This window comes from Zonotrichia albicollis, chromosome 31 (assembly GCF_047830755.1).
Source record: "Zonotrichia albicollis isolate bZonAlb1 chromosome 31, bZonAlb1.hap1, whole genome shotgun sequence".
NCBI classification, from domain to species: Eukaryota; Metazoa; Chordata; class Aves; order Passeriformes; family Passerellidae; genus Zonotrichia; species Zonotrichia albicollis.
In genome coordinates this window covers 4,976,896-5,004,738 of record NC_133849.1, presented here as the reverse complement: position 1 = coordinate 5,004,738, position 27,843 = coordinate 4,976,896, and the positions used below count along the sequence as shown (strand labels likewise).

Below are 27,843 nucleotides of genomic sequence, written 5' to 3'. Positions count from 1 at the left end.
TGCACACACACAGGTGAAAAGCAATCCCCATACTCTGCTGAGGGTTCTGTCTCCAGAATTTCACAAATGACCTCTCCTTGCAAAAGGGGGAACTGTTTCTGTTGTGTTGGTGTGCATCTGCACTATCTGGGAAGGAAGAGACAATTTGAAGAAATTAAGCAAGGGCCTCCCAGGCAGATCTGTCCCTTCACCTACCCAGGGAAGTGAGGGGAAACACAGCAAAAGCTGTGTGGTTGTGTAACTTAGATCAGTATTTCCCTGTCGAAGTTTTTGAGCCCCTTTACAAAATAACTGTTTTGTGGGTGTGGCTGTGGGTGTGTGTGTGTGTGTATCTGGACTGTCTGGGAAGGAACGGGCAACCTAAAGAAACTAAGCAGGGCCTCCCAGGCAGATTCTGTCTCTTCACCCACCCAGGGAAGCAAAGGGGAACACAGCAAAGCTGTGTGATTGTGTAACTTAAGTTTGCACCTCCCTGTTGTGGTTTTGATCCCTTCACAAAATGACTCAAAACCTCAGTACAAAAGGTAAAGCTGAATTTTATGCTCTGCTTGCTAAATACAATGCCACACCTTCTCCAGGAGGAGAAGAATGGGCAAACTGCAATTGGTTTAATTTAGAAAATATTATTGATAGAATATGTTCTTTGCAACATGAAACAAAAGTCAAACTGGGGAAAAATAATAAAACCCTCCTCTGCTCAGTTTTGGGAGTTTGTCTCACAGCAGCCATAGAAACTCACTTTAGGTGAAAAAGTGAGGAAAATGCTATAATAGACTCCCTTCAAAACTTAGTTGAGGTTTTGCAAAAACAATTAAATGAAGAAAGAAATTAAAATAATTTATTACGAGCTGCCTTGAGAGAGGAGATGTTAAAAATTCACAGAATGCTGATTCCGCACAAGAGACAGAGGAGAAGGAAATGCCTCACATTAATCAAAATTACCCTCAAACGGAATTAGCTCTGATGAAAAATTGGGGGGAACACTGTTGTTACAATAACACAAAACCTTTAATTAAAACAGAATGCAGCTATATCAATAATGAGGATCTTGACCTGCATGTAACCACCAAAGAAATCCTGTACACTGCCACTGAATTAACCAAACTTGCAAAGCAGTACGGGTTTCTCCCCGACAAATCCAAAACAGAACACAAATGCCAAGCATCTCTCACCGGGGGAGATCAGATTCTCTTGTCAGAACAAGCAGCCGGTGGGTGCTGGGGACATGGGGTGTGCTTAACAACGGGAGACAGACGCATCCCATGGTCCCTGACTCAGTGTGCAGCTCATTGGGCAGGGCCTCAACCCCTTGGAAAGGGGAGACCTTTTAACCAGAGCTGGTACCCCCGGCCAACCCCTGGAAAACATTCACAAAGCTGCTTGCTTGCAAATGATGCATGAAAGAAAATCAACTACAAGCTGTGAGTTACCAATGCAATCACCTGTAAAGCCGGAAATTATGACCCCGTTTAATTCTAGGGCTTTCAGAAACACTTAAACCTACATCAATTTTCCTTCAAAAACCCATAGTAGCTGTATCTCCTGTAGAAACACCAGATAGATTTCTTAGTAACCAGAATGACCCATTTGTTCCCCTTTAGGACTTGCTGAGCAAAGGGGTGAAATGGGATTGGACTCCTTCTCAGGAGGCAGCATTGCAATTGCTGATTTTTGAAGCAACATCTCACCAAGCACTGGGCCCTGTCCATCCCACAGATCCCTTTCAGGTGGAATGGGGATTTGCCTCCTCAGGGCTGTCAGCGCACATTTGGTAGCAAGATCTGAGGGTCTGAAGAGGCCTGTTGGTTTCTATTCCCATGGTTTCTAAGATGCTGAGAAAAGATACACTACCTGGGAAAAAGGATTGTTTGTGGTTAGCTTATAAGTAAAAAAAAATCTGCCATTTTTTAAAAAGAAAGGTTGCAGAGTGAACCAGTTAAACCAGCTGCTGCCAAGGTGGAGTTTACCTGTTTGTTATTGTAATCACCGGTCGTTTTCGCTAATTGCTCCTTTTGTATCGGTATAGCCCTGCCTGGGGCTAGGTTGATGGCCCTTCTCCCCGGACGCTGAGAGGAGGGGACATGGTAGGGGGCATCAGAGGGCATCCAAAATAAGCTGGGAACCAGCATGCCATGGGAAGCTACCCCACCAAACTTACCGAAAGGACTCAGAAAACAACGAGCAAACACAGAATAAAGAGATGGCAGTGATGTCTGGAGGTGAGGAACAGAGTACCGAGCCTGCAGAGATGCTGGGAACCTTTGTTGCCCCTCGCCCTGAGCTAAGACAGCAGCTGGAACCAAGAGCCCAAGCCTGGAATAGTCAAAGTTGAGACACGGGGCTCTCGCCACTGCTCTCGTGAGATGAGGGCCCCCCAGCTCTGCCCTTTAGTGGATGGAGCTGTGCATTCCTCCTTCTCTGAGTCACCCTGGCCGCGGATCTGTTGAGCCTCCCAACCTTCAGCTGACCATTTTTAATAAAGGCATTGAAGGAGAAAAAATCTCCTGCCTGGTTTATTTCAAAATCATGTCCAATCAAACAACTCTGACTATCGATCTCTTAAACCAGCAGCAACAACCAACACCATCAGTCATTTACCAGATCCCATTGGCAGCGGACTACCTTCCTACACAGGAAGGAGGCATCTGTGAGAAATTTAATACTTCAAAATGCTGCCTAGAGATCCAGGACCACAGTCATGTAATTAAAAACATTCCTCAAAATATAGAAAACTAACCTATGTTGGAGCACAAAAATGGACCCCCTTGTTTGGAGACTCTGATTGATGGGACAACTTGTTCACCTGGAATGGTAAATGGTGGAAGAAATTGCTCTTCTTTGTGGTGTATGCACTAGCAAGTGTAATATTCCTACCATGTGCAATTCCATGCCTAGTCTGGGTAGTGACCAGCATTGTCACTATCATGACATTGATAGCAGCATCATGCTGCAAGGGAATGTGGAAAGGAAAAATGGTGAAAAAGTCCCATTAACGAAAGAACAGGGTGATCAGAATGCCAGAGATGTGCTTGAACAATACGAGAAACTGAGAAAAGTAGAAGTTGAACTCTATAAGGTTGATGCAGGCTGGAAGCCTGATCAAATAGTTAGAGGGGGGAATTGCCAAAAATAGGTTAGAAAGTGTTGTAAATAGTTGATAGATGGTTAAGCATGTACTGTTAGTTTGGCTATTATATTGTAAAAGTTATATTTCTTATAACTACTCTTTTTTATTTATATAAATATGTATTTATATTTTTTATATATATATATCAATATAAAAACATCTATATTCTTATAAAATTATATTAAATATAATATATCTAAGATATCTATTATATCTAATCTATCTATTATATTTATTATTATACATGTATATATCTATATAAAATCTAGATTATATATATTAAATATATAGAAAAATATATAATATTAAAATATTTATTTATTTATATAAATAGATATTTATAGCTGGTCTTTTTATATTTATACTCAGCGTACCATAACACACCTCAGTAAAGTGCAGCACCCCCCAAGCAAAACCAGCCAGCCTGGACAGAACTGTCATGAGCCAATCAAGCGCCTTAAACCTTGATGCAAATGAAGGATTCAAAAAGAAACCAAACCAAAGGGACAAAAAGCAGGATATAAAGGGACTTCTGACCCACTGAACTTGTGCTGCTCCATCTGGGCCATCGGGGACATCACTGCTGAGCAACCCCAGGGCCGGCGCTGCCGCATCCTCGACAGGAACGCTCCTGCTCGGCCTGGGGCTCCCTGCTTTGGGCCTTTCTTTTTCTTATAATAAATGCTGAAATCACTTTAGCACCGGGAGCCCGCTCTCGTTTTTAACAACACAAAATTCAGGATTCCCGAGACACACAAAATTAAGGATATCTAGAGCACAGGGAAGTTCAGGATTCCTGGGGCACATGTAATTCAATATTCCAGGGTAGACAGAAGTCAGGATTCATGGCGCTCACGAAGTTCAGGATTCCCTAAGCACAGGAAATTCAGGATTCCCGGGGCACACAAACAGACGGTGATCGGTCTCTCAGGGCTCAGCTCCAGCGGTGACAGTGAATTCTCTCTGCAGGGACAGCCTGGCCGCCCTCCTCCGATGCCAAAGAGCGACAGAGAGAGGCTGCCCCCAACCCCTGCCCCCCATTCTCCCGCTGTCTCTGTGCCCCCCTCCCAGAGAAACTCCCAAAAACCAGAGGAGTTCCCCCTCCCCGCCTTCTCAAGCACTCAGCCATCAGCGCCTCTCAGTATCTCAATGGGAAAAAATTCCACAAGAAACAAGGAAAGAACAGAAAAAACCCAACCCCCAACAAGGGCTGGTGGTGGCTGCGGTTTTTGGGGGTTCCAGCGACACCCGAGGCGGGGTCAGCTCTCAGCAACGGGGCCCCCCCAGATCGCAGCCGGGTGTGAGAAACGAAGTTCACTCCTTGAGAATTGAAAAAGTTTAATAAGGGCTATAAAAGGATTTTAGCAGTTGGCCAAAGAACTCGTCTGAAACTTAACCCACCGTTCTCCAGATCCGGTTCCACTGCAGGGCTACAAACACATTCCTGAGTTTAAACATTATTCAAATATTCCCGGGAGGTTTGGATGTTCCAGGAACTCTTGTTTGGTTTTAACCTCTGACATGTCTGCAGGACATTCTGTAGATTAGATCAATATTATTTATTTCTTCTTCTGGTTCCATCCTGTTGTTGCACACTCCCTGATAAATTCCTAAATTCTTCTCAGGTTTGTGTCACAGTTATCGCCTGGAGAGGCTGATCCACAGGTGTGAGGAACAAGGGAATTGTTTTACTCCTGAGTCAGTTATGCAAAAGCATTTTAACATTGCACAGTCTCTATTTTAACACTTATTATTTATCTATTTAATATTTGTCTATTTTGAATATTTTAAGGCCTGTGCTATAATATCAAATAGCACTAAATAGGCTATATCATGCACACATAAACTGATTGATTATATTGCTCCAAAAAGCAGCTACAATGAATTATTAATAATCAATATCAATATCAAGTACCATAGCAAAATACTTGTGTTCAATAACATCTTGCAGAAGCCAATGCAGAATTGCAGAAGCCAATTATTAAATTGTCATTTATAAGCTGGCTCTGCTGCAGGCACAGTGGAAAGCTGGAAGCTGCTGAGGCGACTCATTCACCCCCATCCCCTGTCCCTGAGTGTCCTCCCTATATGTCCCTGAGTATCCCCAGTGATGTCACCCCAGGAATTTCCATCGGGATTTGGGACAATTTCAATGAAAATTCCCAGAAAATTCCAGAAATTTTTCTCAAATCCCATGTGGGGAGTGGAGAAGAGACAAGTGACAGTAGCAATGACCCCAGAGATGTCATCACCCTGATGACGTCACAGCGGTGACATCACTGTCTCTGCAGCAGTCTTGAGATGTCCTTGATGGCTTTGTGGCACTGCTCGGCCACCTGGGCCACCATAGAGACTCAAGAAGATGTTGTCAATGACCTCAAGTATCCCCAGCAGGTGATCCTTTGCCAGGCAGGCACTGGCATCCCACAGGTGCTCAAACTCGGCCACTTTGGCCACCAAGGCCACGGGGACATTGGGGGATGCCTGCTCTGTCACCTCCAGATAAGGCTTGATGGCCCTGAACTGCCGCTGCAGCTCCTGGAAGAACGAACTGACGCTGCCACACTCTTCTATCAAGCGTTCCAGCAGCACCAGGCCCTGCTCTGCCCAATTTCCCCTCCTGGTGGCCTCCCTTATCAATCTAGCGGGCACCACGGCCTCTCCCATGGCCTCGTTGGTGGCCGCAGCCCCCTCGGCCTCGTGCACAGCCCCTGCACAGGCCCCCTCATCCATGCCCAGGGCCACCGGCAGCAACCGGACTATGGCCACCAGGTCTTCCGAATCCATGTCCCAATCCTGGCGGGTTGCCTCATACCGCGGGTCCATGGCCCGGGCGATGGCCATGGTGAAGCCCGTGTGCGTGCAGGCTCCATTGAGCTCAGAGCACTCCATGGCCAGCCGGTCCCATCTCTCCCTGAGCGCAGCCACCAACTCCTGCCAGGCCTTGGCCACGTTTCTCACATCAGCCCAGGCCTCTGGGGTGAGTTCAAAGGCGGCCAGGGCCTGGCCCAGCGAGGGGACACCATGGTGGCCCATGGAGGTGACATCTCCGTGGTCCAGGGTCTCACGGAGGCTCTGGGTGAACCTCCTCAGGGCCGCGGGCAGGAACTTTGGGGACACGTGCTGCCGCACGTCCCTGTGTGACCCGGTCACGGTGGCCGCCACCTTGCCCAGGGTGGCCACCACGGACACCAGCGCCTTCAGCAACTGGGGAGGGGACAGGGGACGTGTCAGGGACCTGGTGGCACTTGTGGCCGCCTGCAGGGGCCCCTGTGCCCTCCCGGGGTCCCTTTGTCTCCTCCCTGGACGGCTCTGCTGTTCCCTCTGTCCCTTTGTAGCCCCCTTGTCCCCTCTGCCACCCCCTGCCACCCCCGCTGTCACCTCTGCCAGCCCTCTGTCACCCTCAGTCCCCTCCACCCCTCTGTCACCTCCCCTCTTCCTGCCACACTCTCCTGTCCCCTCTGTCACCCCTGTGTGCCCCCTGTCCCCTCCCCCACCAGGATTGTCACACCTCTTGGGTCTCCATGGCCGCTGGAGACACTCCAGGGACACTCTGGGGACACTCTGGGGGGCGAACACACCCAGGTGACAGTTGGGGACACACGGGAACATGGCACGGCCGGATGGAGGTAGTAGGAAGAGGTGACGATGATGTCACTGTCCCCCCCTGCCCTTCCCCCACCTGTGGGGCCAGGGCAGGGTCCTCAATGTCTCCCCAGTGTTCCCAATGGGACCCCAATGTCCCCCGAGTGTCCTCACATGGCCCTGGTGTTGGGCCCCACAAGGCCCAAGTGTCCCACAGTGTCCATCTGGGGACACTGGGGATACACTGGGGTCCTATTGGGGACCTTGGGGACACCCCTGTGCCCTTCTCTTGGCAACATCGGGGCCACCCTGATCCCCCCTGTCCCGTTTTGGCTCACCACGATGTCCCAGATGTCCCCACAGTGTCCCCAACAGGACCCTGGTGTGTCCCAAGTGTCCCCAACAGGACATGAGGGGACACTTGGGCCTTGTTGGGGACCCTGAGGGGACATCGAGGTCCTGTCGAGGAAACTGGGGGGACATTGGGGACCCCGCCCTGGCAGGGGGCGGTGACTTTAGCTCTTCCTGCTTCCCCTCTCTGGCTGCGCTGCCTTCCTGTGCGCCCCAGCTGTCACCTGGGTGTGTTCGCCCCCCACCACTGTCCTCAGAGTGTCCCTGGAGTGTCCCTGGAGTGTCCCCAGCGGCCATGGAGCCCCGCGAGGTGCAACAGTGCCAGTGCGGTGGGGGGGAGGGGGGGAGGGGTGGGGTGGCAGAGGGGACAGCAGAGGTGGCAGAGGGGACAGGGAGGTGACAAAGGGACAGAGGGGCAGCAAAGCCCTCAGGAAGGGGCAAAGGGGACCCCAGGAGGGCACAGGGGCCACTGCAGGCAGCCACAAATGCCACCAGGTCACTGACACCTCCCCTGCCCTCTTTCCAGGTGCTGGAGGCACTGGTGGCCATGGTGGCCACCCTGGGCAAGGTGGTGGCCGCCGTGACCGGGCCACAGAGGGACATGCAGCAGCGCGTGTCCCCAGAGTTCCTGCACACAGCCCTGAGGCACTTCACCTGGAGCCTCCATGAGACCCTGGACCACAGTGATGTCACCTCCCTGGGCCTCCCTGGTGTCCCCTCCCTGGGCCAGGCCCTGACCGCCTTTGGGGCCACCCCGGGGGCCATCTGGGCTGATGTGACAGCCACGGGCAGCGCCTGGCGGGAGTTGGTGTCTGCATGTGAGGAGAGAGGGAAACAGCTGGTCGAGGAGATCACCAAGCTCCGTGATGCCTGCGAGGACGCGGCCCTCGCCTGGGCCAGGGACCAGCAGGACAAGGCCACCCGCAGGGGGACAGCTGGGACAACCTCGCAGCCACAGCCCAGCAGCTCATGGTGGCCCTGGACAGGGATGAGGAGGCCTCGGCAGGGGCCACGCACAGTGCCCAGGTGGCAATGGCCACCAATGAGGCCATGGGAGAGGCTGTGGTGGCCTCCAGGCGGGCGAGGGCAGCCATCAGGAGGAGACATTGGGCAGAGGTGGCCCTGGAGCCGCTGCAGCGCTTGGTGGATGCGTGTGACAAAGCCACTGAGTTTATCAGTTACATGGAGTGCCAGCTCAGGGACATCGAGGCTGCCCTGGAGGGGACAAAGGAGGCGTCCCCCAATGTCCCTGAGGAATTGGTGGCGAAAGCAGCCAAGTTTGAGCAGCTGTGGGAGGCCAGCGCCCGCCTGTTCAAGCATCACCTACTGGGGACACTTGGGGACATCCAAGACCTCCTCTTGAGTCCCTACAGTGGCCACGGTGGCCCCAGTGGCCCCGGCAGCTGTGCAGTGGCTGAGCAGTGCCAAAAAGCCATCAAGGACATCCCAAGGCTGCTGCAGGGACAGTGATGTCACTGCTGTGATGTCATTGGCGCAGTGATGTCACTGCAGAGACTTGTGGACAGTCGAGTGCCACCAGCTCCTTGAGTGCCACAGCGCTGTGTGTCACCAAGAGCCCCTCGAGTGCCACCAGTTCCTCAAGTGCCACCAGCTTCTCGTGTCAACAAGAGCACCTCCAGTGCCACCATCTCCTTATGTCACCATGAGCCTCCGGAGTGCCACCAGTTCCTCAAGTGCCACCAAGAGACCCCCGAGTGTCACTAGGACTGGCCCAGTCGCTGTGTGGGGGTCCCTGGTGTCACCGGGGTCTCTCTCTGTGTCACACGCCGCCCTTGAGCACCCACTGGGACCCCCCTGAGCACCGGGACCCCCGAATTTCACCGTCCTCATGCACCGGGATGCCCCCTCAGGACCCCCCTCAGGCATCAGGACCCTCGAGTTTCCCTCCCTCTCCTCGTGCACCGGCACCACCAGACCCCCCCCCGAGAAACCGGGACCCTCCCCTGGTGCACCAGGACCACTGGAGACCCCCCCATCAATCAGTGCTGTCATCGTTCATTGGGACCCCCCTCAGGCACTGGGACCACCAGAAACCCCCCCAAATCACCGAGCACCGAGACCCCCCCTCGTGCACTGGCGCCACTGGAGACTCCCCCGAATCACTGAGCACCCCCTGTGCATCAGCACCAGGACTGGACCCTCCTCGTGCCCTGATCCCCCCTCACCGAGCACTGGGACAGGGACCGGACCCCCCCCTCGTGTACCGACCCCCCCCGAGCACCAGGCCCAGACCCCCCTTTGTGCCCCCCCACCCATCACGGGGGTTCTGCCCCCTCCCCTTTGAGCCCCCAGAGCCGCGGGACCCCCGGGAGCAGCACCGGGACTGGGGGGAGACGGGAGTGGGACCAGGAAGCTCCAAGTGCTGGGGGGGCACAGGGGGATCCCCAGCACTGGGGGGGTCTCTTGGGGCTCAGTCCTGTCCCCCCCTCCCGCATTATCAGCCGGGACCCCCTGTGAGAAACACGGGTCAGAATTGAAATATTTATAAAAGTTTGTTAAAGGTTAAAGTTCTGGTGTTAATTGCCAAAAGCTCACCGTTAATTAAGCCATGTTCTTTACATCCTGTAACATCAAAGAGGTTTTCATGCATATTCATTAGGGTTTATGAATATTCATAATATAATGTTAATCGAAATATATATTAGTATTATATAGAGAGAGTAATACAATAGCAATATTATATATTTGATAAAAATATTTTACATTAATGTATTTTATACTAACAGAATTTATATTATACTTATGTATTATTAATATATTAACTAAAAATTTGCTCCTTTTTATATAAAATTATGCATATATTTTTCTATATTCTATATAAATTATTTTCAAACATTCCTGTGAGTTCAGATGTTCTTTTGTTTGGTTTTAACCCTTGACTTGCCTCCACGCTATCTTGTGCATTAAACCAATTTATTTTATTTCTCCTTGCAGTTAAATCGTGTCGTGTTTTCACTCTCTGGTGACGAGAGAAGAATTCATAAATTCTTCTTTTTTGCTGTTTTGCCACTGGGGTGGAACTGGGGACACTGGGACAGAAATGGGAGCAGTGGGACAGGGACACTGGGACAGGATGGGGACACTGGAATGGTAACATTGGTATGGGGACAATGGGGCGGTGGCACTGGGCTGGTACTGGGAGCACTGGGCTGGTGGCACTGGGACAGGACTGGGGACACTGGGCTGGCACTGGGTTGCTGATGCCAGCATGAATTAATTAATTAACCCCCCAATTGTTTGGGAAGGCAAAGCTCGTTTTGCATCCATCACTCAGGGGAACCCTTCCCATCGTTCCTTTGATCTCTCGGTGCCGGTTCGATCTCCCCGCAGAGCCAGAGCTGATGTCCAAGGAATGGCGCCCGCCGGAAAGGGGCAGGGCTAGGTGACGTCACAACACCAGGCCCCGCCCCCCGCATGGCCACGGCCCGCTGGCGGCCCCGCTGGTGGCCGGGTGACACCGCGATGTCCCCTCCCCTGCTGGGCCACCTGGCAGGACACGGCCACTGCGGGCAGGGCCAGCAGCAGGTGGCCGTCCTCAGCCACCCCAGGGACACTGTAGGGACACGGGGACACCGCACAGGTGGCACCAGGGACACAGCAGTGCCACCCATCCAGTGCCACCTGTTCAATCCCAGTGGCACCAGTTCAATCCCAGTGTCCCTGTGCCACTGCCACCAGCCCTGTCCCCATGTCCCCAGTTCCATCTCAGTGCCACCAGTCCAGTGCCAGCAGTCCAGTGTCCCCAGGGCTGCCCCACCCCTGTCACACCCCAGTGTCCCCAGTTCAATCCCAGTGCCACCAGGTTCATCCCAGTGCCACCAGCCCAGTTCCATCCCTGTGTTCCCAGTGCCACCACCCCATTGTCCCCATACCAATGTCTCCATCCCATTGCCACCAGTTTCACCCCAGTGTCCCCCTTCCTGTCCCACTATCCCTGTCCATTTTCCTGCCAGGATCTTGATTTGAAATTGCTTTTTGTGGATTGTTTTTGGAGATCCAGTAGGGGTCTGGGCTTCGGGATTGGTTTGGATGCAGGATTTGTGACCTTTTAGGACTGGATGTGGGGTATCCAGCGGCATTTGGGATCTGGAAAGTTTTGGATCCAGGATTTGGGATTTGAGACCATTTGGGGGTTATTCCTTGGGATCCAGTAGGATTTGGGATGGCTTGGGAGCCTTGGTGTCCCCAACAACCCCCCAATGTCCCCAAGGGGTCTCTTTTTCTCCCCTTCCCAGGCTCTGCTTGGAACCCCGCCCCTTTGCCACGCCCCATTCATATCTCGCCAGGCCCCGCCCCTTTCTCACACCCCCATTCCTTGCCCGCTTTATCCCGCGCTCCCCTTTTTTCCGCATCCCAGGCCACGCCCTCTCCCCTCCCCATTGGCCGCCGCTTATAGGGCTCCGCCCCTTTTCTGCCTCTCATTCCAAGCCTTTCCAATCCCCGCCCCCTCCCAGCTCTGCCACTCTCCATTGGCCGTCCCTCGGGACCCCGCCTCCCAGTGGGCGTGACTACAAGCCCGATAGGCGTTGATTGACAGGCTCCGCTCAGCGGCGGCCCCACCGGGGCCCAACGCGGGCCGGGGGCTCGGGGGGCCGGGGAGGGGCTGGGGGCGTTTCGGGGGGGTTCAATCAATGGGGGGGTGCCAGGGGGGTCCTGGTGAGTGCGGGGTTGTCCCATGGATTGGGAGTCCTGGTGAGTGGGAGGGCAGTGAGGGGTGGGGGGTGGGGATCGGGCCCCATGGATGGTGGTGTCGGTGTCCTGGCGCACTGGGGGGAGCTCATGGATCGGGGGGTCCCAGTGCTTTGGGGGAATCGGTGAAGGGGGGGAGCAGTGAATGGGGGGGCCCTGGTAAATTGGGGGGGGTCCTTGATGATAGCGGGGCTGGGGACAGAGGCAGGGACTCAAGGCACCATTAGGTAAACAATAAATCAGTAACACAGTGCACACATCAAAGGATAGATTATACTGTACCAGCAAGCAGCTGCAAGGGATTATCAGTCATCCGTATCAATATCAAGCACCATAGCAAAATACTTGTGATCAATAACAACAATTGCAAAAGCCAATACAGGAATTGCAAAAGCCAATTATTATATTGTCATTTATAACCCAGCTCCACTGCAGCCACGGTGGAAAGCTGCCTCTGCTGAAGGCACTGAGGGGGCTCATTCACCCCCTGACCTGCTACCATGTCCCTGCATGTCCCTGCGTGTCCCCAAAGTGTCCCTGCGTGTCCCTGAGCATCCCAAGTGACACTACCCCAGGAATTCCCATCAAGATTTGGGACATTTTCAAAGAAAATTCCCAGAAAATTCCCTAAATTCATCTCAAATCCCATGTGGGGAGTAGGGAGGGGACACGTGACACCAGTGATGTCCCCAATGATGTCCCTGTCCCCAGTGACAGCACAGTGGTGACATCACTGCTCCCACAGCAGACTTGGGATGTCCTCGATGGCTCTTTGGCATTTCTCGGCCACCTCACAGTGGCTGTGGTTATCAAGCCAAGGGTCATAATAGGAAGCCCAGTAGATGCACTCCATGTCCCCGAGTGTGTGCAGCAGGTGATCGTTGGCCAGGCGGGCGCTGGCATCCCACGGCCGCTCGGCCTCGGCCACCTTGGCCGCCAAGGTCACACGGAAGTCGCAGGATAGCTCATTTGTCCCCTTCAGGGCAGCTTCAATGTCCCGAACCCTGCGCCGCAGCTCCCGGGGGAATGCAGTGGCTTCGTCACATGCGGCCACCAATTGCTCCAGCATCTCCAAGGCTGCCTGTGCCTGCTCTCTCATTGTGGTGGCCTCCTCCTCCTCCTCACTGCTGTCCACCTCGGCCTCTCCCATAGCATCTTCTATGGCTGCAGTGGTGCCCTCACTGTGACCACATCCCTGCAGGCATCCCGGAGCTCGGTGGCCTTCCCCAGCAGCTGGAACCAGCTGTCCACCAGTGTGGCCACCGACTTCCGCCAGGCCCTGGCCACCCTCGTCACCTGGGCCCAGGTGGTCCATGGGGTGCTCTCATAGGCGGCCAGGGCCTGGCCCAGGGAGCTGAGAGTGTACTTGTGCTCGAAGGTGACACCACAGTGCCACCAGGTGACGCCACTGTGGTCCAGGGTGTTCCGGAGGTGATTGGCGAAGCCCTGCAGGCCTGCGTGCAGGCACTCTGGGGGCACATCCAGCACCTCATCGATTTTTCCAGCGGGGCCGTGGCGGCTGCCACCTTGTTCAGGGTGGTCACCACGGTGACCAGTGACTCCAGCAGGGATGGGAACAGCTGAGGAGGGGACAGGGGAGGTGTCAGGGACCTGGTGGCTCTTGTGGCCTCCTGCGGTGGTGACTTTGTGCCCTCTCAGGGTCCCATTTGTCCCCTCCCTGCAGGGCTCTGCTGTCCCCTCCTTCCCTTTTGTTACCCCCTCGTCCCCTCTGCCACACCCTGCCCCCCACTGTCCCCCCAACCCCACCACCCTCAGTCCCTTCCATCCCTCTGTCACGTCCCTCCTTCCCGCCACACCCTCCTGACCCCCTTGTGAACCCCTCTCCCCTCCTGCCCCTCCATCACCTTCCTTGGTCCCCTCTGACCCCCCCGGCCCCTCCCGCCACCCCCTGTGTCCCCTGTGTCCTCTGTGTCCCTCCCGCCCCCGCGCTGGGATTGTCGCACCTTGCGGGGCTCCATGGCTGCTGGGGGACACGCCGGGGACGCCTTGGAGACACTCTGGTGACACTTTGGTGACACTCCGGGGAGTGAACACACCCGAGCGACAGTCAGAGACTCGCCTGAATGGGGCGTGGCCGGGGGTGTGGGGAGGGGCGAGGGAAAGGTGAAGTCACCCCCCAGCACCGCCCCCCCGCCGGCAGGGCTAGGCCGGGGCCCCCAATGTCCCGCCGATGTCCCCAACGAGACCCCAATGTCCCCTGAGTGTCCCCACGTGGCCCTGATGTCTCCTCAGGGTCCTGAACAAGGCCCAAGTGTCCCCCGATGTCCTATTGGGGACACTGCGGGGACATCAGGGACATTGTGGTGACCCAAAACGGGACCGGGGACGTCAAGTTGGCTCTGGTGTCTCCAAGGGAAGGACATGGGGGTGTCCCCAAGGTCCTTAATGTCCCTCAGGGTGTCCCCGTGCCCCAGCGGTGACAGTGCCACCCACGTGTCCCCACCCTGTCCCTACCCCTGCCCCGCCAGTGCCCCCTGGGCCACCTCCAGCCTCCACGTCACCTCCTTGTGCCCTTCCCCCGGTGTCCCCAAGGCCACCACGATGTCCCCAAGCACCCGGGCAGCGCTGGGGAAGCCCTGTCCCATTGTCCCCCATGGCGTCACCTCCCTGTCCCGAGTGACAGCGGCCACCAACGTCCCCAGCGCCCGCATCACCTCCTCCAGCCGCCCCAGCACATCCACGGTGACCTCGTTGGTGGCCGTGGTGGCCTCAGGGCTGGCCCTGGTGGCTGCCACCCGCTGAGTGTGGTCATGCAGGCGCAGGGCCATGTCCCGCTGGTGGCCCCGCTGGTGGCCAGGTGATGCTGCAATGTCCTCAGATCCCGCCAGGCCACCTTGCAGGACACGGCCACCATGGCCAGGGCCAGCAGCAGGTGACCATCCTCGGCCACCCCCAGGGACACTGCAGGGACATGGGGACACTGGACAGGTGCCACCAGGGACATGGCAGTGCCACCAGCCCAGTGCCACCTGTTCAATCCCCGTGTCCCTGTGCCACTGCCACCAGCCCTGTCCCAGTGTCCCCAGTTCCATCCCAGTGCCACCAGCCCAGTGCCACCAGTTCTATCCCACTGTCACCACCCCAGTGTCCCTAAGGCCATCCCAGTGCCACCACCCGTGTGTCATCATTCCAGTGCCACCAATCTGCTGTCCCCAGCTTCATTCCAGTGTCACCAAGCCAGTGCCACCAGTTCTGTCCCACTGTCACCAGTGTTTTGGGGGGTTTGGGGGATCCCAGGTGGAGTTTGGGAGCTCCCGGGGGAGTTTGGGGGAATCCCAGATAAAGTTTGGAGGGTTCTGGGGGGATTGGGGGGATCCTGGAAGGTTTGGAGGTCCCAGGTGAGGTTTTGGGGGTCCGAGGTGAGGTTTCCAGGGAATTGGGTAATCCCAGTTGAGAATGCCCAAAGATTTGGGGTTTCCCAGGTGAGAACATGGGCCGGGGGTTCAGGGGGGCCGAGGGGCTCGGGCCTGGGAGCATTTTGGGGGCTTCAATCAATGAGGAGGGCCTGGGGGGTGCTGAGGGGGAGGTGTGGTGAGTGTGAGGGGGGCTCTCATGGATTTGATGACTCAGGTTTTGGCTTTTCTGTTTTTCAGATTCTGTGCTGCCTTACTCTGTGGTCTGGGCTTCATATTAAGGGATCTTGAGCTCTGTTCACAGAGCAGGGAGACAAAACAATTCCTGCTCTAGCTGGGAGCCCAAGGACAAATAATCCAAACTTCAGACCCAAGAGCATAAACAACATGGACTGAAGAGAGAAAAACAAGAAGGATGGGACTTCATCAGCCAAAGCTATAATTGGACAATTAACTCCAACATGCAAATGGAGCAGAACTTATAAAAGGGACAGACCTCGTGACCGGCTGTCCATTTTGTGGCCATTTTGGTCCATCTTGGGCGTAGCCCTGGCTGGGCTCTTGTTCTGCCCAAGGTGTATCCACTGAGGCCTTTTAACAAATGCCTGCTTTATTGTGTAACCGTGTCTGGCCTCTGTTCTAGGTCAGCCTTGTGAAGGCCTCAGTTTGTGGCGAGCACGAAGGGAGCCGAGGCACCTGGGCAGGGCTGGAGCAGAGGCAGAGGAAGGTGCAGCTGCTGCCCCCAGCCCGCGGCACTGGCGGGGCCCAGGTGCGGGGCAGAGGGTGCGGGAGGCCGAGAAGTCGGGAGGAGCGAGAAAGGCGTGAGCGGCTGCAGGGGCGCTGTGTTTATCGGGTGAGCGCGGTGGGAAGGGGCGTTTTGTGCTCGGGAGCGCAGCGGGTGCGGGGCTCGCTGTGTCCCGGGCCAGGGAGGGCGGGCGCTGTGAGCAGCGGGGTTGGATTGCGGGGCTGGGCTTGGCCTGGGGCCGGCGGTGCTGGCGCAGGGATCGTTCCCGCACCGCCGCTCTGGAGCGCCGCGATCGGAATCTCGCTCTTTCTCTCTCTCCTTGGTTCCTTTAATTTCTACTCAGAACTGTTAAATGCCGTGTGTATATTCTGCTGTGAGTGCTGTAGTGATAATATCCCGAGAGACAGTCCCCTGAGATTAGCACTGACAAACTGGGGCACAGTGACCCACGCTGCAGCACTTGGAGGGGGCTGTGCCCCGTGGGATGGACTCAGCTTGGAGAAGTTCCTGGAGAAGTCTCCGGTGGGAGAGAGCCCAGGGTGCAGCAGGGGAACGACTCCTGTCCCTGAGCAGAGGGAGAAGCCCCGGGGCATGAACTGAGCCCGGCCCCATTCCCTGTCTGCGGCACTGCCGGGGTAGGAGGTGCAGCTGGAAGGAGGGAGGCGTGGGGAAAAGCTGGATTTAAGGGTCCTCACTTACTTCTCATTATCCTGCTCTGAGTTTTTGGAGTTTTCTGTCAGAAATCTCTCCCTTCCCCCACTCATCCATAGGGATTTGGGCAGTTTTCCCTTTTGGGGGGAAATCAAAGCGATGCACTGATGCTCCTAATTAGGGGCAGGAGAAGTGAGGCTCCAGGGCTTCCCGCTGAGCCGTAGCCACCGGAGCCGCAGTGCCGGGAAAGCCGTGGCGGGAGCTGCGGAGAAGTTTCTTTGTCTTTTCAGCTCAATCCCCCTCGGGCCCGGGCCCGTTCCAGGGCTGTTCCTCAGCTCCGGCTCTGCCCTCACGCAGCCCGGGGGGCCCTGAGAGCGCGGGGCGGGGCTGTGTCGTGGGCAGAGCCCGCCCCTGACTGCGATTGGGCCATGGTGCCGTCAGTCGTGATTGTGGCGCGCTGATTGGTGGGAGCGGGGCGGAGCAGGGCCCCGGGGGCGGGCTGGGGGCGGCCGTGGCTGGGCAGCGGCGCCATTCTCGGAGCGTGTGTGCGGGCTTGCGAGTGGCGGCAGCGGCCGGAGCGCGGTGAGTCGGCGGCGGAGCTCGGAGGCGGCCGCAGCGCAGGTGGGAGCCACGCTGGGTTGTGTGGGGGCTCGGGGCTGGCTGCGGGCCTCGGGGGCGGCAGGGGGCTCGGGCGGGTTCGTTGTGCCGTGTCCGGCCCGTGTTGCCGCTGGCGTGAGGGCGCTGCGGGAGCGGCTGCCCGCGGTCTCCTTGCGGCCGCTGCCTCGGTCGGAGCCGCTGCCGGAGCAGCGCTGGCTCGGCCCGGTTGCTGTGGCTGGGACAGAGGAGGCTGCCCCGTGCCCGGGGCTGTGCGGGGAAATTGCCGCGGCCGGAGGTTTCTGTGCCGAGAGGAGACAGAGGAGTCCTGTAAAAGTGACTTTATTGCTGAGCAGAGGGAGAGGCCGTGGGGCATTTGCCGTGCGCTCCCTGCCATTGTTGTAGTTCGCAGCTTCCTTCTTGTTCTCATTTTCCCGGCTCATCTCCCTCTCCCTTGGCGCACTGGCTGAGGTACTTGGAAGGTTCAGACTTCCCGATCCGCCAACTGCATGTCCTCGTTAATGTGTACCCCCACTTTTTTATAACAGCCAATATTCACGGCTCTGTTAAGTTTTTATTCTTCTCCAAGTTCAGGAATTTTGCGGGTCTTTCTGTGAGCAGCAGTCCATGTTAATTAGGAACATTTATTGAAGCTGGTGATTTCACCCGTTACTTCCTTATCTACTAGTCCCTGGCCCCTCGCTCAGCTGTTGAATGAGCTGCACTCTCAAGGTGTGGAGCACGGTAAAAAGATGAGAGTTGCTGTAGCACATCCGAGGAGAAACAGCATTCGTTTAACCCATGGTCTGCCAGGGAGCCACAAAACCGTGTCCCATTCCCATCCTTTTCACGTTTGGACCAATGAGATGCTTTTTTGTTTCTGGTGTTGTTTTTTATTTTCACCACTTTTCCTTTGTCATCTCTTTCCCAACAGCAGTTTGAGTAATTTAATTTTCCACAAACTCCTCCTTTTTCTGCTAACAGATGATCTGATCCCATCCCATGGTGAAGTGTTGTGTTCCTCATTTCAGTGGGTTGGTAGTAGGAAGGTCAGGAGCTGGAGCTGTCTGGTTGGTTATTATTGCGAGGGCAGATTGTAATCTAATGATGCCATTGAAATGAGAAATGGATTCTGTGCCTCCTGATATGAATTGGTTTGGGTTCCCAGGGTCTGGTCCATGGTGTTGTAGGATTTGTTCTGGTAGCCTTTCAGCTTTTCCCCATTTTTGGCCGCTCTCTCCAGCCAGGGCTGCATCAATTGACTGCTTTTGTCTAAGTAAATCATAAAATCCTTGGATTCCCAACTGATTTCCCTTATATTTTGGTAGCAAAAAATCCCCAGTGCTCTTATATACCCTACATAACACAGACAGTGACAACACATGTTGGAGTGGGCAGAGGGATGATTCCCCTCCATTTATTTATAGTGAAGTTTTCCCAACATTCTCCATGTGCTGTTTCCCTTTGCAGCTTCACCCGTTTGTGTTGCAGGGTCAGATATCCTCCCCCTGGGCTCTGCCTTGAGCTGTGCAAATTCCATCAGTGCCAGCAGGCAGAGCTTGGGGTGAGGGGCAGAAGGAATCAGCCCAATTCCTGCCCTGGACAAGAGACCCAGGTACATTGTCCACACTTTGCCCAGCAGTGTTCATTTGCATTTCTAAAGCTCCTGTGGAGGCTGCCTGGAATGGAGCTTCTCTTCCTGCTGCTGGGCAATGTTGATGTTTTGTTGGTGGTCGTTATCTCTGTGAGTATCTTTTGTGCTGTTCCCAGTCTGTTCAGGTGTTAAACTCATCTCCATTTAGCAGTGTAACAACCCTTAAAAAAATACCTTTAAAATTCATTTCCCCAAGGCAAAGAAAACCAAGCCTGAGTAGCGAAATAAGGTTTAAAAGAACCAAACTCGGTACATTTTGCAGCAGTGCAATGGCAGGCAGCCCAGAGTGTGGGTGTGAGTGAGCCCCAGAGTGGAATTGTGCCCTGGTGTTCCCCAGCAGCTGTGGCAGTGCAGGCCCAGGCAGCGCTGAAGCTGCAGCAGTGGCAGCAAGGCTTGGCCCCAGTGGCTGGAGATGGCAGAGGAGGGTGGCCAGGATTGCAGAGGATTCCAGGCGAGGATCTGTGGGCAGGCGCAGGGGCTTGGCCCGCTGTGGAGCCCTGGCTGCTGCTGCGTTGCCTTCAGGGCAGGCTCAGGGGCGGCCTCCCATCCTCCTGCTGCGGGCGGGAAGTGCAAATCTCCGGGGCTTCAGAGCCCTTGTGGCCAGGCTGAGGGGTCCCCCCGTGTTGAGCTGTGCTGGCGGCTGTTTCTGGCCTCAGGGACACTTGGCATGGGCCCCTTGGCCACCAGTGGTGCTGCTTTGCACTCCTTAGGCAGGAGCCGATGTCCTGGCTGGGTGTTGGCAGCAGCAAAGTGCCAGGGCAGGCTCTGTGCCAGCCCAGCTTGCTGTGAGAGAATGTGCCTTGATATGTGCTCCAGTGGTTGCTGAAGCAGTGAGAATTGCTTTTGCCCCCCTGTTAGGTGCCATGGTGTCAGCAGAAGATATTGAAGCCTTCCTGCTCAGGGCATTTCAGTGCCAGGCTCTCACAAGCACCCTGAGCTGCGCGGGTTGAGCTGAGCATGGGGCGGTGACCTGCGCTGTGTCTGATTGCCCTTCCTTAATAACAGCCTGTCTTGTAGCTCTTTTCCCTTCTGCTGCCCTTGCAGAGCCATCCACAAACACATTTTCTCCCTCAGGCCAGGGAATGTCCAATCATCAATCTGTCCCAGCCTGGGTCTGGAGCTCTGTCCCTTGAGTGCAGTCCTGGGTTCCTTGCCAGCCCCTCTCCAGGCTGTTCAAACAGGAGGCTGGGTTTAGCCCTTGCCCTGTCCTCAGTTCTGAATCCTCCTGTGCCATTGAACAAGTTTCATACTTTAATAACCGACCCCTGCTCATCCATTTAGAGGCTGTTTTGGTTGACAAAGATCTACCTTGAAGCCAGACTTGAACTATAGGATATCCTATGTAGGGTTAAACATTTTAGCACAAGAATTCCTCTGGAAAGACCCTGTTTAACATCCACCTATAGTTCAAATTTGTTTTCCCTGTCTGGAAGGCCCAGGTCAGCCGCCTTAGTTAATCTTCATTTTAACACTTGAAAATTCTGTGTTTCCTCCTTGTGTCCATCCATGAAGTTTGTTGACTGGCAGGATAGGAGTGTTCTAGGGAGACACCCCTGCCTCCAAAAGGCCTGCCTTTAACAGGGACTCAATACCAGGCTATGAGCCCTTCCTTCCCTCTCTTGGAACCAGATATTGCTTGTCCTGGTGTCTTTAAAGTAATTTGTAGAGGCTCTATATCTAATTTTCCCTCTTTCCCTGGGGCTGCCCACGCTTTGGGGTTCACTTCAACATGGGCCTTTTCAGATTTTGGCGCAAAGGTAGAACAGAACTAGCCTCTGTATCCCTTTTACAGTAATAATATCCAGCTCTCAAATTCCTTCCTATTTGATTACAATCACAGGAGGAAGAAAAAGCAATTCATTTATTTCAAACCTATCCCCCACAGCTTCTAATAGTGGTTGAACAAATCATACCTGCTCATCTTTCCCACTCATTCCCTTAAAAATTAATATATTCCATTACTATTTTCCCCTTCAGGTCTAAGATTCAGAGTGGATTGAGAGGCCCATGCTTCCATCAGAAAATGCCTGCTCTCAATGCAGACCCACCGGAATGTTCTCAAGGGCTGCAGTGTGGAGGGTCCCTGGTGTGATGGGAGCTGTGCCAGCCCTGGCAATCCATGTCCATCAAGGGGTGGACTTGCTGGTGCTGAGGGTGCTGCTGTCTGTGCTTGCAGTGTCCTTGTGCCCTGCAGCTGGAGCCCTGGTTCCTTGCCAGGGGCTGTTTGGGTGGGCTCCCCCCTGCCGAGGAGGGCAATGCCTCTGCCAGGTGCTTGTGGCCGAGCTGTGCCCTGGGTGCTGGGGCCCCCTTGGGCGCTGGGGTTGATCCCTCAGGGGCTGTAGGAACTGTGCCCTGGCCTTTGCCTTCAGCTTGGCCTTTTGCTGCTCCCTTCTTGCATTGACCTGCTGTGCCTTTGTGCCCAAGTGCTGCAGGGCCTTCTTGTGCCCCTCCTGCAGCCCCCTCAGTGCCTGTGGGTGCTTGTCTTGCTTTACAAGAGAGGTGTCTGCTCGGGAAGGCAGAAAAAGCCTCTCTTGGAATGGAGAATGCAAACCCCCTCCCTCTTGATTTTTAGACTAGTGAAATGAAGGGGCTCTCAGGCAAAGATATGGGAGTAGGAATACCAGTTCTTTACTAGTGTGTATAATAAAGCAAACAAACAGCAACAGCTGCGGCACTGACAGCAAACAGAGGCCGGAGCCAGTCCCGGCCTTTGGGCTGCGGCGCTTTCCCCTTGGGTGCAGTTCCGGGCACGGCCGGCAGGGGCGCTGGTGGCTCCCGCGGGGCGGGGCAGCGCATCCCTCCCATGAGAACCTCTCTGAACGGAAATAGAGCAATCCCTTCATCTAACTCTTTCACTTTTTTCCCTTCTATGGCCTTTGTCCCGTGTTTTGGGAAAGAATTTGGAGAGGGCTGCCTATTAACTGAGCTCCTAGTGTTTCAATAAGGTGCTTGGTCTAGAGAGAGAGAGTTTCCCTGAACAGCCGGAGGTGTGGTTACCAAGGGGACGTAACTCAGAGCAGGACGGGGTTAGGAGAGGATATCCCGCCGAGGCTCGGTGGGAGTGTGGGCAGGGTCTGCTGCTGGAATCGGCAGAGGGGGATCTTCCCCTGGAGGCCGAGGCGGAGCGTGGGCAGCCCCCAGATGGCTGATGGCGGCTGATCCGGCAGCTGCCGGCAGAGCAAAGGCAGGTGGGAGAGCCCGGCAGCAGCGGCGGTGCCCAGCGCAGGTGGCACGGGCAGGGCAGGCGGGGATGGGATGGCTGGGACCCCCCCTGGGTGCGGTGGGCGCGGTGAGCTCGGAGCAGGCGGCGGGACAGAGCAACCCCCATCTTGCCCAGCATGGGCGGCAGAGCGGCCGCAGGCCAGGCAGTGGGAGCAGGGCACACAAATTGAGCGACAGCGCCGGGGCAGGTGGAGCTGCCCTGGGCAGTGAGGCCGCACCTGGGATGGAAAGCGGGGCAGGCGGAGCTGAGGCAGGCAGCGAGCCGGGACCCGGGACAGGCGCCTGGGCCGCGAACGGAGGGGGCAAGACCTGCAGAGGATCCCACTCTCTTTCTGATTTTTCCTCTTCTTCCCCTTCTTTTTATTTCCCCTTTTTCTTTTCTTGTTTTGTCTCGGTTGTTTCTGATACTTTTAAGACTTTTATTCTCCTAAAATCTCCTGTCTAACATGTGGCATATTCTCTTTCTTCTAGATTAAATGGGGTTTTTTTACAAATAAACCCACAACCTAAAAAATCTAAACTTCTGCTTGGATACTTTGAAATAGCCAACCAGCTAACTCAGGGCCTCCTAATGTTGTTTTCCTCATCACCTTTTTATTTATCCTTTGGCAAATTACGGATACATCCTAAATCCAAAACTCCCAGTGCTCCCATAGTTCCTTAAAAAATGATCACGCAAAGCTTGAGTACCCCAGTGCATTTTCTGATGCATTTCTTCTGATATTTTCCTAGTAAGCACATTTTATTAGGTAATTGTCTTCCATCATGAGGTTTCCATTTCCCTGATTTATCTTGTTCACTTCCTGTCTTGTTTAATTCTTTTTTCTCTGCTAACCTAAACTTTGGAATTTCCAGTTTTTCCTGGTTTGGAGTTAATATTAACATAACTCTTTCAGCTCCATTTTCTGCTGCATCCTTAGCTTCGTGATCTGCCAAATTATTTGCTCTTATTTCTGGGGTCTTTCCCTTTTGGAGGTCCCTAATATGTACTATAGCTATCTCTTTTAGTTGATTGTAATGCCTCTAAAATAAGTTCCTCATGTACTAATCCTTTTCTTCTTGAATTAAGTAATCTTTTTCCTTTCCAAATTTTTTGCACGTATGTACTACTCTAAAGGCATACCTTGAATCAGTATATGTAGTTCCTTTATTTTGTGTTAAATATTGTAGTGCTCTTTTTAAAGTATATAATTCACAAGTTTGAGCTTACTAGTTTAAGGTTAATTTCCCTTTTTCCATAGTATGCACGTTTTTCCCATCGAGTACTACATACCCTGTATTTTCTCCATTTGCAAGGAGGTGTATCTCTGTTAGCTAACATAACTCACAAAGGACTGTTTTTTTTTTCTTTTTTTTCCCTGTATCCAACTTACTGGTTTTCTGTGTCATTTTTCAAGATCTTATCTATTCATCTTTTGCCTCTGTTTTTCACTTTCACTAACAACCTAAATACCACTTTTCTTTCAACTACACACACAAAAGTAAAAAACTTTTTTCTCCCACTTTCAGTACAATAGACTTCCCTCCAAGGAGATATGGTAAGGCCTAAAATGCACAATCCGCATTACCTATACTTTCATTCATCTACATTCACTCACTTTTATTTCTCACTCACTTCCACACATTCTTTCCCGCCCTCAGGACACAGAGTGGATCCCTGTTGACAGAGAATCGCGGCTCCCTGTGCCCCCCCTGGCCTTGGGGTGGCCTCTGGGTCTCAGTATCTCCGGGCCTCCTGGGAGGGCTCTGACTCTGCTGCCTCCGGTGCCGTTCCCCTGTGGGGCTGATTTGTGTGTCACTTACACTCTTTAGCCACGGCCCCCTCACAGGCCCTGGGGACAATGGCCCGTTTGCAGGTCACCTGTACCTTATGCCACAGCCCCCACACGCCAGGAGAACAATGGCTTATTTGTGGGTCACACACTCCTCTTTCCACAGCCCCCCTTCCCACCCGCCCGGGAAGCTGAGGCTGATTTTGTGTGTGACTCACTCTCACACACAACAAGACAACAATAAGGTACCTTTTGTTATAAATGATCAAATCGAGAGCCAAACTTATAGGAAAATTTAGCAAAGATTTATTAATTTGTCTGTGAGACTGAAGTTCGGTGTTCAAAACCAGCACAGCCAAGGGTGAGCGTCGAGCCCGGGTTCGGTGCTGAGTGAACACGGATCTGACCTGCGAATGTCAGAGTCTCCCCCTGTTCACAAATGCTGCCTGACGCAGCGAGTTCTTTTACAGTTTATTCTGCTTGAGGCAGAGATGACCAAATGTTCTTTGTGTCTCTTCCCATGCATAACCTTGGCTTTACCTGTGCAGAGGGGGACAAAGACTCAGTCCCGGTGTCTGATGTTGTCAGTAGACTCCGGGGAAGTCAGCATTCACATGCATCAGGGTGGGGCTGTGGATCATTGTGGCAGCTGTAATGTCGAGGCGTTAATCGCTCTTGGGTGGACCTGGTGACCCGGGGAAGGCAGCGTTTATTGCCCTGGAAGCTTCTGTTCTTTCATTAAAAACCCCGATGTTTATCTCAACAAGGTCCAGGAACTAGATGTATATGAATAAGACACTGCTCCTGGCCAGGATGGTCAGAAGACATAATGTGGATTTTACAATATTTTATACATTAATAGCATGAATTATCTCTACCATATACTACACTTTCACATCACCTATTACAAGTTTAGGTGTTACTGGCCAGTCCTGGTGCTCTTGGATATCCCTCAACCCAGCTGTGCTGCCCAACCCCAGATGCTCTTGAGCATATCCTCAATCCAGCAGAATTTTGCACAACCATGGATGCTCTTGGAATGTTAATTCCTCAACGCAGCAGGTTTTAATTCTGGATGCTCTTGGGCACTCTGATCCCTCAATCCAGCAGAATTTTTAGAAGCCCCTTTTGTCCCGTTTCCTAGTGGATTTGGCTCGGAAACTCCTCTGCTCCCTTGCTCCGAGGGGTCCAGCCCCTCTCTGAGACCCAGTCCCAGTTACCCCGGGGGATTCTCTCACTCCTCTTCTCACTCGCTGTGTCTCTTTACTGGCTGCTTCCCTCGAGGAAAGTTGGAAACGCAGTGTGGGAGACTCCAACACTCACTTGGCAGGTCTGGGACAACCAGCCCTCCTCTCATTCACAGCCCAGAGCAGAGAATGAGGGGAGAAGGGAGCCCGGGAGCCCAAACAGCCCCGGCATCCCGAAATGGGGAGAGCGAAGCTGGGGGAGCTTTTGGCATTGCTGGGACTGCCAGCAGCCTGGGCAGGGCAGGCACCGAGGAGAAGGGGGACCCCCAATCCAAGCGTGACCCCCAACAGCTGGGACAGGGCGGAACCCCCAAACACCAGAGGGGAGGAACCAGGGACGGGGAACTCCTGGGAGGCTTTTTCAGGGCTGAATCTTGGTGTTTGGGACGTTTTTGTGGAGCCCAGATGGCCGGTGACTTGTAGAGATGGACTTGGGCAGAGGGACCTTCAAACTCAATGTGTGTTGGGGAAGATGAAACAGGAACGCCTTATAAATATGATTGTCTGGCAAAAGATTTTGTGAACATAAAAAGTGTAAGGAAGATTGAAATGAAAGCAAGCTTTGAGATACCTCAGTTATTGAACAACTGGAAAACAATGGTGTGGCCCAACTGAAGGTAATCCCCTTTTGATGAAACAATTCTGTCTGCTTACAGACAGATCCAAGGGTCAGAGCAGACCTTTCTAGCTCGGCAGAAGGGGTCCAAAGAGGAGTTTTTAGGGTTTAAAGTGTAACACAGTTCGGTGATGTAATGGTTTTTATAGGCTGTATTTAAATGCCGTAGGATTTGTGTCTTGTACTGGATTGGTTAGTGAGAAATAGAATATTCAACACAGAAGAAAATTTATTGTATTGTAACACCACCCTTATTCTCTTATGCTCTTCCCCTCTTACTCTCTTACCCTCTCACCCTCTGTACCCCTCTCTTTTCTCGGGCCTGCTCCGAGCTGTGCCTGGCAGCTCCAAGCAGGGCCCTGCACCCAGGCCCTTTGCAATAAACCGCAAGTTCCACGCCCTGGCTGCAGAGCTCTCTCGTCTCCGTCCGTCCCGACCGTCCTACCCCCCGACACTCCTACAAACGCTCTCATCCCTTGTTTTCCCCAAACCAGGATTGCCCATTGCCAAGGCCTGGGAGGCTGCGAGGAAGAGGAAGATGCCCCGGGACACTGAGGCAGGTGAGGAGGAAGTCAGTGCCCCTTTCCCCTCTGTGCTGCTCCATCTCCCAGCCCAGCACGGCCCCGGCTGCAGCTCAGCCCTGGGGGATCTCCTTGCCCTTGCCTGTGGCACGGAGGCAAATCCCATCCTGTCCTTGTCCTTTCTCCCCCAGAGCAGGAGCTGAGCATGGAGAGCAGGGAGGACAAATGCCCGCGGCAGAACCTGGTGGAAGAGGCCGTTTTGAGCGGCTCCACGGCGCAGGAAGCCAACGGGGAGGAAAAGCCCCGGAGATGCCGCTCGAGGAGGGGCTGCAAACGCAGCCGGCGGGGATCTGAGGGGGAAAGAGCCAGCCTGGGCCGGGAAGGCGGCCGGAGACGGAGCCAGAGCTCGGAGCTGGTGCTCCATGAGCAGCTCCATGATGGGGAGAAGCCCCACATGTGCGTGGAGTGTGGGAAGAGCTTCAGGTGGAACTCCGACCTGATCAGGCACCAGAGGATCCACACTACGGAGAGGCCCTATGAGTGTTCCAAGTGTGGGAAGAGGTTTACGACCAGCTCCAATCTCCTCCAGCACTATCAGAGTCACAGAGAGGAGAGGCCCTTCCAATGCCCCGACTGCGGGAAGGGATTCAAGTACAACTCCCACCTCATCACCCACCGGCACATCCACACCGGGGAGAGGCCCTACGAGTGTGATAAGTGCAGGAAGAGGTTTCCGACCAGCTCCCATCTCCTCCTGCACTATCGGATTCACACAGAGGAGAGGCCCTTCCGCTGTCCCAACTGCGGGAAGGGATTCAAGCACAACTCCACCCTCGTCACCCACCGGCGCATCCACACCGGGGAGAGGCCCTACGAGTGTCCTCAGTGTGGGAAGAGCTTCTCCAGCAGCTCTGCCTTGACCCAACACCAACGGAGGCGCCACTAAGGGAAGCCCTGCGAGTGCCCCGAGTGCGGGCAGAGCTTCGTGCGCTGCTCCAGCTCCATCCCCCACTGGAGGAGGCACTTTGGGCACAGCCCTGGTCACTCACATTCCCTGTGATCCATGTTGGGAACACACCTGGCTGCTTTGTCTTTTGGTTTGGCCTTAATTTTCCTCTGCTTCACTTTCATGCTTTAAAAACACCCAAAACTGGATTAAATTAAGGAAATTCATTGAATATATCTGACGTTGCATAATTTCTCAGTTGTTTTAGAGGGAATTTAGGATTTGGGGACACGTTCTGTGTGGGGTGCTGCTGTTGCTCAGAGTCAGGAATTTGATCTCACCCTTTATATGTTCTAAGAACTCCTCCCCTGAGCCCAACCCCAACTCCACCCTTGGGATATGCTATAAAAACTCCACGGCCCTGCCTTTGCCCTGTCTTTAGGGCGTAAGAAATGGATTCCCAAAGGATCAGCCCTTTTCCCACTGTATTCCAAGAGGATGAACCTGTTTCACTGGATTCCCAGAGGATTCTGACTCTGTCACTGTTTATTTTTCATTTGTACTACTGCAGTTCTATTTTTGATTTTTCCTAATAAAAAGCTGTTATTTCTATTCCCATATCTTTGCCTGAGAGCTCCTTAATTTCAAAAGTATTTCATATTTTTATAGTTTATAATAGTAATAATAATAATAATAATAATAATAGTAGTAGTAGTCGTAAAAGGGAG

At 53.9% G+C, this 27,843-nt stretch overlaps 2 protein-coding genes across 4 annotated transcripts in view; one reads left to right on the top strand and one right to left on the bottom strand.

Moving 5' to 3' along the window:
* The window catches only part of LOC102068849 (uncharacterized), a 141,510-nt gene extending 113,775 nt beyond the window's left edge, over positions 1-27,735 (top strand). For 2 of the 3 annotated variants that reach the window (XM_074529909.1, XM_074529910.1), the window contains exons 2-3: positions 26,143-26,208; positions 26,361-27,735. In XM_074529909.1, coding sequence (XP_074386010.1) covers positions 26,143-26,208; positions 26,361-27,115 — 821 coding nt within the window. In that variant the 3' untranslated portion in view covers positions 27,116-27,735. The remainder of the gene's footprint in view (positions 1-26,142; positions 26,209-26,360) is intronic. The other variant, XM_074529908.1, reaches the window with a different exon arrangement.
* The window catches only part of LOC141725838 (uncharacterized), a 195,119-nt gene that overhangs the window by 45,159 nt on the left and 122,117 nt on the right, over positions 1-27,843 (bottom strand). The gene's annotated exons all lie outside the window — the stretch shown is intronic.